General features: G+C 46.3%; 1 protein-coding gene across 2 annotated transcripts; it reads right to left on the reverse strand.

The window, feature by feature from the left end:
- Positions 1 to 712: 712 nt before the first annotated feature.
- On the reverse strand, positions 713 to 13,077 carry RNF115 (ring finger protein 115). Of its 2 annotated transcripts, none has more exons than XM_068174995.1 (9): positions 12,926 to 13,077; positions 10,974 to 11,032; positions 10,156 to 10,207; positions 7,007 to 7,212; positions 5,674 to 5,745; positions 5,513 to 5,585; positions 4,728 to 4,821; positions 2,013 to 2,128; positions 713 to 920 (listed from the first exon to the last, which is right to left on the reverse strand). In XM_068174995.1, exons 1-9 carry the CDS (start codon positions 12,983 to 12,985, stop codon positions 810 to 812), a joined length of 843 nt encoding a protein of 280 aa, XP_068031096.1. In that variant the 5' UTR covers positions 12,986 to 13,077; the 3' UTR covers positions 713 to 809. The 2 variants fall into 2 exon arrangements, with proteins under 2 accessions (XP_068031096.1, XP_068031095.1); XM_068174994.1 differs by having other exon boundaries at positions 734 to 920; positions 12,908 to 13,063.
- Between the last annotated feature and the right edge of the window lie 197 nt (positions 13,078 to 13,274).

The raw sequence follows: 13,274 nt of genomic DNA on the forward strand, positions 1-13,274 counted from the left end.
AACCTTCCTTCTTCCACCCGCCATGATTTTTCTGGAGCCCCAAGGGATTCCAGAATCTTCCTTCTTCCACCCGCCACGATTCTTCTGGAGCCCCAAGGGATTCCAGAACCTTCCTTCTTCCACCCGCCACGATTCTTCTGGAGCCCCAAGGGGTTCCATCCTAAACAGAGAAGAGCTCCAGAACCTTCCTTCTTCCTCCCGCCATGATTTTTTTCTGGAGCCCCAAGGGATTCCAGAACCTTCCTTCTTCCTCCTGCCACGATTCTTCTGGAGCCCCAAGGGATTCCATCCCCAACAGGGAAGGGCTCCAGAACCTTCCTTCTTCCTCCTGCCACGATTTTTCTGGAGCCCCAAGGGATTCCATCCCCAAAAAAAAAAATCTCTCGTGGCTGCGATTCCAATCTCCTGGAAGTGCAGGAAGATTCCCCCCCCCCCCCAAAAAAACAATCCCATTTTTTTATCTCGAACTTTTTGTTTTTTTTTTTTCCAGAGGAGGTTACGAGGGAGACACGGAACCCACTCCCCACCTCTTCCCTACTGGAAAAAAAAAAATCCAAAAAAAAAAACCCAAACCAACCTTTTCTGATACAAAAATGAAATCAAATCACTCCCAAAAATTCCCAAATTTAGGCAATTCCATGGTGCAGAAGGAAAAATTCCTGGGAGGAGAGTGCTTGGTGCTGGAATCCCCTAATTCCTGCTACTCGGGGGGGGGGGGTTGGTTGGAATTCCCAGACAATGTACACCCCCAGCTGGGATGCTCCTGGCCTCTGGAAGCTTCTGGAAGGCTGCAGAATTTCTCCGAAGGGTCAGAAAGTCCATCTCTCCTGCACTGGGCTGTCGGAGGCGTCGGCGTTCGGGATTTGCCGGGTGGAATCTTCCCCCTTTAGGCTCTTCCTGCAGACGGGGCACGTGTCGTGCTGTGGGGACACAGAGATGTGATCCTGGGGGATTTATCCCCCTCTGGATGTTGAAATTTTTCAATTCCAGGGATTATACCCCCTTGGATGCTGAGAATTTTCAATTCCAGGGATTATCTCCATTTTGATGCTGAGAATTTTCAATTCTACGAATTATCCACCTCTGGATGTTGAAATTTTTCAATTCCAGGGATTTATCCCCCCCCTGGATGCAGAGAATTTTAAATTCCAGGGATTATCCCTATCTGAATGCTGAGAATTTTCAATTTCAGGAATTTTTCCCCCCGGATGCTGAGAATTTTAAATTCCAGGGATTATCCCCACCTTTATGCTGAGAATTTTCAATTCCAAGGATTATCCTCCCCTTCATGCAGAGAATTTTAAAATCCATGGATTATCCCCCTCTGGATGCTGAGAATTTTAAATTCAATGGATTATCCCCCCCTGAATGCTGAGAATTTTCAACTTTCTGTGCTGAAAATCACCGAGCCACAAGGAAATGTCACATCTGACCCGAAGCCGTGGAGGAAAATTGCGAAATTTTTTGGAGAATTGTGAAATTTTTTGGAGAATTGCAAAATTTTTTTGGAGAACTGCAAAATTTTTTGGTAACACTGAGCTCAGTTTGAACAGAAGCGTGAAACATCAATTCAGAGTTTAAGGTTTTAGAATGCAGTCATAGATATAAAGAAATTAGAATTTTAGTTTAGTTTTAGGAAGCTTTTCACTTTCTTCTTCATGAGTTTGAGCAGCATTGTATAATTAGCTAAAAAAGTCCTCACTCTGGGCTTGGGGTGCTCAGTTATTAGGTTAAAACTAAAAATAACTGAAGTGTTAATTGTTAAATTGGGCAGTTCAGCCTTAAAAGATCGTAGAGAGGAAGTTAATTAGGGTTAGGGTTATTCTGTAGCTCGTTAGTCGAATAGTGTACAACTCAAAGTACAATATTTGTAATATATCCTAGTGCACGCAACTAATAGATAACAACCGAAAAGCATCTGAACCCAAAGCCAGAATTCCGTCTCCTACGCATGCGGAGCAAAAAGAAAAGATAAAAATATTACAATGATGGGTTTTTTTTTGGGATCTTACCAGCTCCAGCCAGGGCACGATGCAGCTGCTGTGGAAGACGTGGTTGCAGGGGAGCTGCCGGACCTGCTCGGCCACGGTGTAATCCTCCTTGCACACCGGGCACTCCAGGCCTGTGTCTGCAGAAAACTGGGAATCAAGGCAGGAGAAAAGGCTCTGCTCCTTGGGAGTCACTTCTGGAGGGTTTGCTGGGAGTGGGGTGGGAGGGAACAGAGGGATCGCAGCAGGGACGGGGTGTGGGGTTATGGGTGGTTTGTGTTGGGGGGAGATGGAGAATGCAGGGGGAGAGGAATTCCTGGCAGGTTCCTCCATCCATGGATCCATGGATCCATCCATCCATCATTCATCCATCCATCATCCATCCATCATCCATACATCCATCCATCAATCATCCATCCATCAATCATCCATCCATCAATCATCCATCCATCCATCCATGGATCCATCAATCCATCCACGGATCCATCCATCATCCATCCATCCATCCATCCATGGATCCATCCATCCATCCATGGATCCATGGATCCATCAAACCATCCATCATCCATCCACCATCCATCAATCCATCATCCATCCCTCATCCATCCATCATCCATCAATCCATTCATCATCCATCCATCAATCATCCCTCCATCCATGGATCCATCCATCCATCCATTCATGGATCCATCCATCATCCATCCATCCATGGATCCATCAATCCATCCACGGATCCATCCATCATCCATCCATCCATCCATCCATGGATCCATCCATCATCCATCCATCCATCCATCCATGGATCCATCAAACCATCCATCATCCATCCACCATCCATCAATCCATCATCCATCCCTCATCCATCCATCATCCATCAATCCATTCGTCATCCATCCATCAATCATCCCTCCATCCATGGATCCATCCATCCATCCATTCATGGATCCATCCATCATCCATCCATCATCCCTCCATCATCCATCCCTCCATCCATGGATCCATCCATCATCCATCCATCATCCATCCATCCATCCATCCATCCATCCATCATCCATCCATCCATCCATCCATCCATCCATCCATCCATCCACATGAGATGGAGCATCCAGGGACCAAGGAATTCCTGCTGAGCTCTGGGCTCCACCCATCCACCCACAACCCCCAGGGAACAGAAGGAATTCCCGATGTTCTCCGCACATCCCAAAAACCAAACAAAAACCAAAGTCAGGGTGTTTGGATGCCTGCCACAACTTCCCAGCCTGGAAGACAGGCTGAAGATTCCAAAGCCATGGGCGGTGCCTGAAATCCCACTCTTCCTCTCCCTGTTCCAAGCTTTTGATGTTGTCGTGGACACCACCAGGAGCTGAGCTCCTCTGGTGATCCCACCCAACTTGGATATTCTGGAATTTCACCATTTCTAGCCTGCTTTGTGGGCTCAGACACGTGGAACTCCAGCTAGTCCTCGGCTTCCCAGAAAAGAGGGAGGACAGAAAACCACAGGATAAAAATATCCTGGGTGGAAGTGTCTGGTTTAACCATAATGCAGGAGTAGCAGAGCAGCTGGGAGGGATCCTTGGGGTGAAAACATTCCTGGATTTTGAATTGCAAAGCCAGGATTGTTCTGAGACATCCCCCCAAGCCCCTGCTGGCAGATTTCCATGAGATTTCCAGAGCAGAGTGTGTCAAGAGTTAGCTTGAAAGGGAAGAAGGGATGAGTTGTGAGCATAAACAGGGATTTGGGATGGGAAAATCATCATGGGAGGGGAAAAAAAAACATTATGGGGAGGGGAAAATCATAATGGGGAGGGAAAATCATCATGGGGTGGGAAAAGCAACCATTATAGGTAGAGAAAAATCATCATGGGGAGGGGAAAATCCTCATTGGGATAGGAAATCATCATGGGGAGGGAAAAAAAAACATTAGTGGGGACAGGAAAATCATCAAGGGGATGGGGAAAACAACCATGGGAAGAGGAAAACAACCATCATGGGGAGGGGAAAATCATAGTGATGATGGGAAAATCATCATGGGGAGGGGAAAATCATCATATGAAGGAGAAAATTGTGATGGGGATGGGAAAACCATCATGGGGAGGGAAAAAAAAATTAGGGGGAGGGGACAATCATCATGGGGAGGGGAAAAATCATCATGGGAAGAGGAAAACAACCATCATGGGAAGGGGAAAATCATAATGATGATGGGAAAACCATCACGGGGAGGGGAAAAACCATCATGGAGAGGGGAAAAATCACCATGGGAAGAGGAAAACAACCATGGGAAGAAGGAAACAACCATCATGGGGAGGGGAAAATCATCATGGGGAGAGGAAAATCATAATGATGATGGGAAAACCATCATGGAGAGGGGAAAAGTCACCATGGGAAGAGGAAAACAACCATCATGGGGAGGGGAAAATCATCATGGGGAGAGGAAAACAACCATGGGAAGAAGGAAACAACCATCATGGGGAGGGGAAAACCATAATGATGATGGGAAAATCATAATGGGGAGGGGAAAAAAACCATGGGATGGGGAAGAGTCAGAGCAGCACATTCTAGGACTCCCCAAACCCTCTGGAGAATGCTGGGGCTCCAAAACTCCTGGGGGAAGCGACCAGCAGAGCTGGGAGCAGCAAAGCCTGGGAGCTGACAGCTTCCAGCCCCATTCCAGGGGGAAAAGGGGAGCTCAGGAAGCCAAGCATGCAAGTGCTCCTGGATCTGGGGGGATCCATCACCCACCGACTTGTTCCTGCGTCACTGGCACTGTTGGGAGCGAGGAGATCTTCTCCTTGTCTGCTGGAGGTGGTCCTGTGTTCTCCAGCTGCCCCAGAAGCTGTGGAGAGGGGAAAAATTTCCATGTTCAGGAGCAGGATGGAAGGATGATGGATGGATGATGGATGGATGATGGAAGATGGATGGATGGATGATGGATGGATGACGGATGGATGGATGGATGATGGATGGATGGATGGATGATGGATGGATGACGGATGGATGATGGATGACGGATGGATGGATGACGGATGGATGGATGACGGATGGATGACGGATGGATGATGGATGGATGGATGATGGATGGATGACGGATGGATGATGGATGACGGATGGATGGATGACGGATGGATGGATGGAATGGATGGATGGATGATGGATGGATGGATGATGGATGGATGATGGAATGGATGATGGATGGATAATGGATGGATGGATGGAATGGATGGATGGATGATGGATGGATGATGGATGGATGGATGATGGATGGATGGATGATGGATGGATGGATGATGGATGGATGATGGAATGGATGATGGAATGGATGATGGAATGGATGGATGATGGATGGATGATGGAATGGATGATGGAATGGATGATGGATAGATGGATAGATGGATGATGGATGGATGGATGATGGATGGATGGATGGATGATGGATGGATGGATGGATGGATGGATGGATGGATGGCTGATGGAATGGATGTGCCACTGGAGGCGCCAGCCGCACCCCTGGCACAGGTGGCACTCACCTGGGTGACGATGGCGTCGAGGCCGCTCTGTCCCCACGCGTAATCGCCGGGGCTGGAGTGCAGCATCCCGCTCCTGCCAAGGGGAGAGGCCAGAATTCCCCCCCAGTGCCAGAGCAGGCACAGCTTACTGGGAGTTACTGGTGGGGATCTGGGCTACTCACCAGGAAAAGGGGTGTTGGGAGCCTGGAAGGGCTGAGTTGGCAAAAAAGCCAGCAAAGATCTGCTGGATTATCCTGAGAAAGGAGGAGGAACACGGGAAGAAGGAGTTAAGTGAAGGAAATAAGTGGTGGAAGAAAGGATGGGGAGGAAAAGCAGGAATTCCTCTCTGGCTGAATGGCTGATGGATGTGAAAATCCCTGGATAAAGGTCCAGAACAGAGACAGCAGGTGTTGGACAATGCCCTTTTCCTGACCCAGAGATGGGGAAACTGAGAGGGGTTTTAAAAACTTTTATTCTGTTCTCAGTCTCATGAGAAGGGGGAGACAATACAGGCGTTACAATTCACACCATCACAACTAGAAACTAATTATTTCTAACTTTATTTCTAATTCCGTTCCTCTCTCAACAATGCCTGTCCTATCCCATAACATTTCTAAATCAACGTTTCTTACCTCAAAATCTCCACACTAACACATTCTATATCAACCTTTTATTCCATTTTCTGTCTCATGTGTAGGGTGAGACAATACAGGTGTTATAATTCACACCATAACAATCAGAAACCAACTTATTTTGGATTTCCAAACTTATTTCTAATTTCTAAACTCATTTCTAATTATTTGTTTTTCTAATTTCCAAACTTGTTTCAGATTTTTAAAATTATTTCTCATTTCTAAAATTATTACTGATTTCTAAATTTGTTTCTAATTTCTAAACTTATTCCTAGCTCCACTTCTCTCCCATCAACCCTTACCCCATCCCGTAACATCTCTAAGCCATCTCCCTCACGTATCCATCCATCATCCATCCATCTTCCATCCATCCATCATCCATCATCCATCCATCCATCATCCATCCATCTTCCATCCATCCATCATCCATCCATCATCCATCTTCCATCCATCCATCATCCATCTTCCATCCATCCATCATCCATCTTCCATCCATCCATCATCCATCTTCCATCCATCCATCATCCATCATCCATCCATCATCCATCCATCATCCATCCATCATCCATCTTCCATCCATCCATCATCCATCTTCCATCCATCCATCATCCATCATCCATCCATCATCCATCCATCCATCCATCATCCATCCATCATCCATCCATCTTCCATCCATCCATCATCCATCCATCATCCATCATCCATCATCCATCTTCCATCCATCCATCATCCATCCAGCATCATCCATCCATCATCATCCATCATCATCCATCATCCTCAAATTTTCCACACAACCCCAAACCATCCAAACCTTCTAAAAACCCTCAAATCTCCCTAGAAATGCATTTTTTTCTCCGCAATTTTTCCAGCAGGAGCCACTCACCCCTCGATGGCCGGCGAGCGATCCGGGCGGGAGCTGCCCCGGGACCGGTACCTCCGAGGCATCGGCAGCCGCGGCGGCCGGCCGGGACCCCAAAGCTCAGCTGGGGGCCCCCTCTCCACCTCCCTGCTCTCTGCATCCAGGGAGCTGCTGCTCAGGAAGGGTCGGAAATCCGGGAAGAACATGGTGTGATCCAGGTGGTCCCAAAGCTGGGGAGAGGGGGAAGAGGGGACATCTCAGGGTCTGGTGATCGAGGGGACCCCGAGAGTGTAGAAGTCTTTGTTTCCCAGCCAAAGAAGAAGTCGGAATGCGTAGGGTCGGCTTCTCGAGGTTGTTTCTTTCATCCAGAACATTCTTTCTCTGACCTGCTGAGCTCTGTCCAGCAAGCCGGCCACGGCATTCTGTGTGACCTCTAGGGCATTTCATACTAAAATTTACACATTTTATTTGCACATTTCATACTAAAATTTACACTTGTTGTACTAAAATTTCCATATTTTATACTATAATTTCCACTTACTTCTTACACTAAAATTTCCACTTGTTAAATTAAAATTTCCACTTGTTATACTAAAATTTCCACTTGTTAAATTAAAATTTCCACTTGTTATACTACAATTTCCACTTCTTATATTAAAATTTCCACTCCTTATATTAAAATTTCCACTCCTTATATTAAAATTTCCACTTCTTATACCAAAATTTCTACTTCTTATACTAAAATTTCCACATTTCATACTAAAATTTCCACATTTCATACTAAAATTTCCACTTCTTGTACTAAAATTTCCACTTACTTCTTATACTAAAATTTCCACTTCTTATACTAAAATTTCTACTTGTTGTACTAAAATTTCCACATTTCATACTAAAATTTCCACTTACTTCTTATACTACAATTCCCACTTCTTATATTAAAATTTCCACTTCTTATACTAAAATTTCTACTTCCTATAATAAGATTTCCACATTTCATACTAAAATTTCCACTTCTTATACTAAAATTTACACATTTTATACTCAGAACTCTGTGTATTATATTTACAATAGCGTGCCAATAGCTGTCATTTATGTTGGACAGTTTATCTCTACCTTAAACCAACAGAAAAGTGTCACCATCCCACCAAGACACGGAGGACAAGAAGAAGGAGAAGAAGGCCAGGACACGCCCAAATCCCTCCATCTTGTGCCCCATTCTAAAAACCCCAAAATTCTTCTTTTTCACCCTGTGTTAACTCAACTACCACACCACTCAAACCCTTGTAATTCCTCATAAAAAGCTGGCAGCTTTCTCCAGGGGCTGAAATCGAAGAGAAACGGAGAATTCGCTGGAGAATATTCCCTAAATTGTCATGGAGGCCGGGGGGGGGGGGGGGGGGAAATCTGGAAAAAGGTTTAATTACAGCCCAAGTGGATCCAGAGGTGCTGCACTCCCCACTCTGCGTGGATCCCAAGAAATCTGGAAGCTGAGAGGTTGGGCTGCTCCTGTCTCCATGGAATTTGAGAAGGGAAAATGTTGGGCACTCCCAGATCCATGGGATCACTCAGATCCCATGGGGAGGACTCGGATTTTCCAGGGCACAAGGATGGCATCCACACCCCTGGAGTGTCCTGGAGTTTCTCCAGGACCTGTGCCACCCTCACCCTGCTGGTTTTTTGGGATCTGTCCATGTGGATAATGCCATTCCCTCCCAAATCCATGGGATCCCAAATCCATGGGATCACTCAGATCCCATGGGGAGGACATGGGTGTTCAAGGACACAAGGATGGCATCCACACCCCTGGAATGTCCCCTGGGGCATCCTGTGCCACCCTCACCCTGCAGTTTTTTTTGGGATCTGTCCATGTGGATAATGCCATTCCCTCCCAAATCCATGGGATCCTAAATCCATGGGATCCCTCAGATCCCATGGGGAGGACATGGGTGTTCAAGGACACAAGGATGGCATCCACACCCCTGGAATGTCCCCTGGGGCATCCTGTGCCACCCTCACCCTGCAGTTTTTTTGGGGATCTGGCCACGTGGATAATGCCATTCCCTCCCAAATCCATGGGATCCTAAATCCATGGGATCCCAAATCCATGGGATCACTCAGATCCCATGGGGAGGACACGGATTTTCCAGGACTCAAGGATGTGTGGCGGTCCCTGGAGTGTCCTGGAGTTTCTCCAGGACTTGTGCCACCCTCACCCTGCTGGTTTTTTTGGGGATCTGGCCACGTGGATAATGCCATTCCCTGCCACTGCAGTGGATCCTGTGGTGCAGGAAATCCTAAATCCTAAATCCCAGCTGCTCCCTGATTCACCCAATTCCCCTCTCAGAGCGGGGCAGGACCCAGGGATCTCCTTGATCCACTAGATTTGAGTGGATTTCCTACAGATTTGAGTGGATTTCCCAGAGATTTGAGTGGATTTCCCAGAGATTTGAGTGGATTTCCCAGAGATTTGAGTGGATTTCCTACAGATTTGAGTGGATTTCCCAGAGATTTGAGTGGATTTCCCAGAGATTTGAGTGGCTTTCCCACAGATCTGAGTGGCTTTCCCACAGATTTGAGTGGCTTCCCTACAAATTTGAGTGATTTCCTACAGATTTGAGTGATTTCCTACAGATTTGAGTGGATTTCCTACAGATTTGAGTGGATTTCCCAGAGATTTGAGTGGATTTCCTACAAATCTGTGTGGATTTCCTATAGATTTGAGTGGATTTCCTACAAATTTGTGTGGATTTCCTACAAATTTGACTGGATTTCCCAGAGATTTGAGTGGATTTCCTACAAATTTGTGTGGATTTCCTACAAATTTGACTGGATTTCCTACAAATCTGAGTGGATTTCCTACAAATTTGGACTTGAAAATGGATAGATTCTGGAAAATCTGGCAGCAGGGAGAGACCAAACCAATCCCAGGATCTGCCAGCACCAGGCTCTGCCCTGAATCCTTTTTTATCTCATGCCCAAATGTCAATTTTCATTCTCCTGGAAAGTGCCCCAAATCCTGCAAATTCCCAGGAAAAAGAGGAAAAAAAAGCAGAAAAATGAGGGAAAAAAAAGCAGGAAAATGACGAGGGAAAAACAGGAAAATGAGGGGAAAAAAGCAGGAAAAAGAGGAAAAAAAAACAGGAAAAAGAGGAAAAAAAAGCATGAAAACTCACCTCTGAGAATTGTGAGGAGGGGCTGTCGTCCAGGGAATTGCTGTCAAAAAAACTGGAAAAAAGAGGAAATTTAGGGCAAGGCTCATGCTTAAAATCCCCCCCTGTGCTTCCCAAATTCTCCCACTTTTGTTTCCTGAAATGTCCCCAGAAAGGGTAAAAAAAATTTTTTAAAAAGGGTTAAAAAAAAGGTAAGGAAAAAATTAAAAAGGGGGAAAAAACACAAAAAAAGGGGAAAAAAAGGCAAAACTAAAAAATATTTAATAGTTTTTTTTCCTGAATATTTAATAGGGTAAGGAAAAAATAAAAAAGGAGGAAAAAAAGAGAAAAAAAGGTAAAAAAAATTAAAGACAAACACAAAAAATAAAAAAAAGGATTTTTCCCCCCCCCCTAAATACTAAAATAAACTAATACTTTTATTTTCCATAGGGGACAAAATTTAGGTTTCTTTCTCCTAAATACTAAAAAGAGAAAGAAAAAAAAACCATAAAGGGAAAAAAAAATATTACCAAAAAGGGTAAAAATATCAAGAAGGAAAAGGTTTTAAAAAAAGGTTTAAAAACCTTTTAAAAGGGTTTTATTTTTGGGGGGTTTTTGGGGTTTTTTGTTGGTTTTTTGGGGTTTTTTTGGGGGGTTTTTTGGGGTTTTTTTTTGGTTTTCTGTGTTTCTTGTGGGTTTTTTGGGGTTTTTTGGTTGGGGTTTTTAGGGGTTTTTTTTGTAAAAGAAAAAAGGACAAAACCACCTCCAAAAAAGAGCAAAATTAGCATTTTTCCTCCTGAATCTCCTTGTTGTTTGCTTGGATTTCCCTGGATTTCCTGTACCTGGAATCATCAGTGACTTCCTCGATGAAGCCAGACTCACAACGAGGGCAGGTGTATTCCTGGGAAGACAAAAACCACCTGGAATTAACCACAAAATCCTTGGAAATCCTCCAAAAATCCTCCCCTCCTGGAAGATTCCTGATCCCAGACCCCAAACAGCATCGAAAATCCAAAAATCCCCCGGAATTTGGGCAGCACAAAGGAAAAATGCAGAGGTTTGGAAGAAAATCCTGTGCAAAAAGAAGATTTTTCTCTGTTGTCCCAGAGTTTTGGCCCAGAGCTGCAGATTGGAGGGAAAAAATCCAAAACCCCCCAAAACCCTAAAAAAATTCTCTGCATTTTCCCTAGGATTATTCCCAGGAACTGGGACAATTCCCTGGATTTTTCCTGGGATAATTTCAGGGATAATTCCCAGAAACTGGAAGAATTCCCTGGATTTTTCCTGGGATAATTCCCAGGAACTGGGATAATTCCCAGGAACTGGGATAATTCCCCAGATTTTCCCTGGGATAATTCTCTGTATTTTCCCTGGGATTATTCCCAGGAACTGGGACAATTCCCTGGATTTTCCCTGGGATAATTCCAGGGATATCCCACAGATTCCTGGGACAATTCTCTGTATTTTCCCTGGGATTATTTCCAGGAACTGGGACAATTCTCTGGATTTTTCCTGGGATAATTTCAGGGATAATTCCCAGGAACGGGGATAATTCCCCAGATTTTCCCTGGGATAATTCTCCAGATTTTCCCTGGGATTATTCCCAGGAACTGGGACAATTCCCTGGATTTTCCCTGGGATAATTCCAGGGATATCCCAGGGATTCCTGGGACAATTCCCTGGATTTTCCCTGGGATTATTTCCAGGAACTGGGACAATTCCCTGAATTTTCCCTGGATTTTCCCTGGGATTATTCCCAGGAACTGAGAGAATTCCCTGGATTTTCCCTGGGATAATTCCAGGGATATCCCAGGGATTCCTGGGACAATTCATTGAATTTTCCCTGGATTTTCCCTGGGATTATTCCCAGGAACTGGGACAATTCCCTGGATTTTCCTTGGATAATTTCAGGGATAATTCCTAGGAACTGGGACAATTCCCTGGAGTTTCCCTGGGATAATTCCAGGGATAACCCAGGGATTCCTGAGACAATTCCCTGAATTTTCTCTGAAGTTTTCCTGGGGTTATCCCCAGGAACTGGGACAATTCCCTGGATTTTCCTTGGATAGTTTCAGGGGGATAATTCCTAGGAACTGGGACAATTCCCTGGATTTTCCTTGGATAATTTCAGGGATAATTCCTAGGAACTGGGACAATTCCCTGGAGTTTCCCTGGGATAATTCCAGGGATATCCCAGGGATTCCTGGGACAATTCCCTGAATTTTCTCTGAAGTTTTCCTGGGGTTATCCCCAGGAACTGGGACAATTCCCTGGATTTTCCTTGGATAGTTTCAGGGGGATAATTCCTAGGAACTGGGACATTTCCCTGGATTTTCCTTGGATAATTTCAGGGATAATTCCTAGGAACTGGGACAATTCCCTGGAGTTTCCCTGGGATAATTCCAGGGATATCCCAGGGATTCCTGGGACAATTCCCTGGAGTTTCTCTGGGATTATCCCCAGGAACTGGGAGAATTCTCGTTATTTTCCCCGGGGTAATTCCCAGGAACTGGGAGAATTTAGGAGTCATGGACAACCCCCACTCAGCCGGGAATGGCATCAGGCTTCTGGAACGTTCCGCTTCCATCAGGAACGGGACATTCCTCCAGTCCTTTCCACACCGGGGAGGTTTCACCGCTCCCGTGTGGGAACAACTTCGGGGGCCTTGGCTCACCCCTCCCTCAGGGGCTCCGGGAGCCACCGGGGGACGCCCCCGGCGCCTCGGGGCTCTCCCCCCGGCTCTCCCCCTCTGCGACCCTCCCTTCCCGGGGCTCACCGGCAGCTTGGGGCTGACCTCGCCCTTGCAGCTGTGGCAGAAGAACCGGTGCTGCTGCACCGCCGCCGCCTCCGCCATCTTCCCTCACAGCCGCCGCTGCCGTCACTCCTCCCGGAGCAGCGAGCGCAGCCCAGAGCGGCCCCGCGCTTCCGGCGAGACTCGTCTGCTCCGCGCGCGGCCCCGCCAATGCGCGGCCGAGCGGGATAGAGCGGCCCCAGCGGGATAGAGCGTCCCAAACGGGGGGGCGTGGGGCGGAAGCGGAAGTGACGTCACAGGGAGTGGAGGCGGGACGGCGCCGTTGTCATGGCGGCGGTGATGGCGGCCTAGGCCGGGCCTGGTGGTGAGAGCGGAGGGGACACCGGAACAC

This window comes from Anomalospiza imberbis, chromosome 29 (genome assembly GCF_031753505.1).
Source record: "Anomalospiza imberbis isolate Cuckoo-Finch-1a 21T00152 chromosome 29, ASM3175350v1, whole genome shotgun sequence".
NCBI lineage: Eukaryota > Metazoa > Chordata > Aves > Passeriformes > Viduidae > Anomalospiza > Anomalospiza imberbis.

Coding starts and splice junctions, on each gene's coding strand:
- RNF115 (XM_068174994.1), bottom strand. CDS start 12,985: ATGGCGGAGGCGGCGGCGGTGCAGCAGCACCGGTTCTTCTGCCACAGC. Junction 7,213..10,155: donor CCTCCTCACAATTCTCAGAG/GTGAGTTTTCAT, acceptor CCCTCTCCCCAG/CTTTGGGACCACCTGGATCA. Junction 4,822..5,512: donor TCGACGCCATCGTCACCCAG/GTGAGTGCCACC, acceptor CCCTCTCCACAG/CTTCTGGGGCAGCTGGAGAA.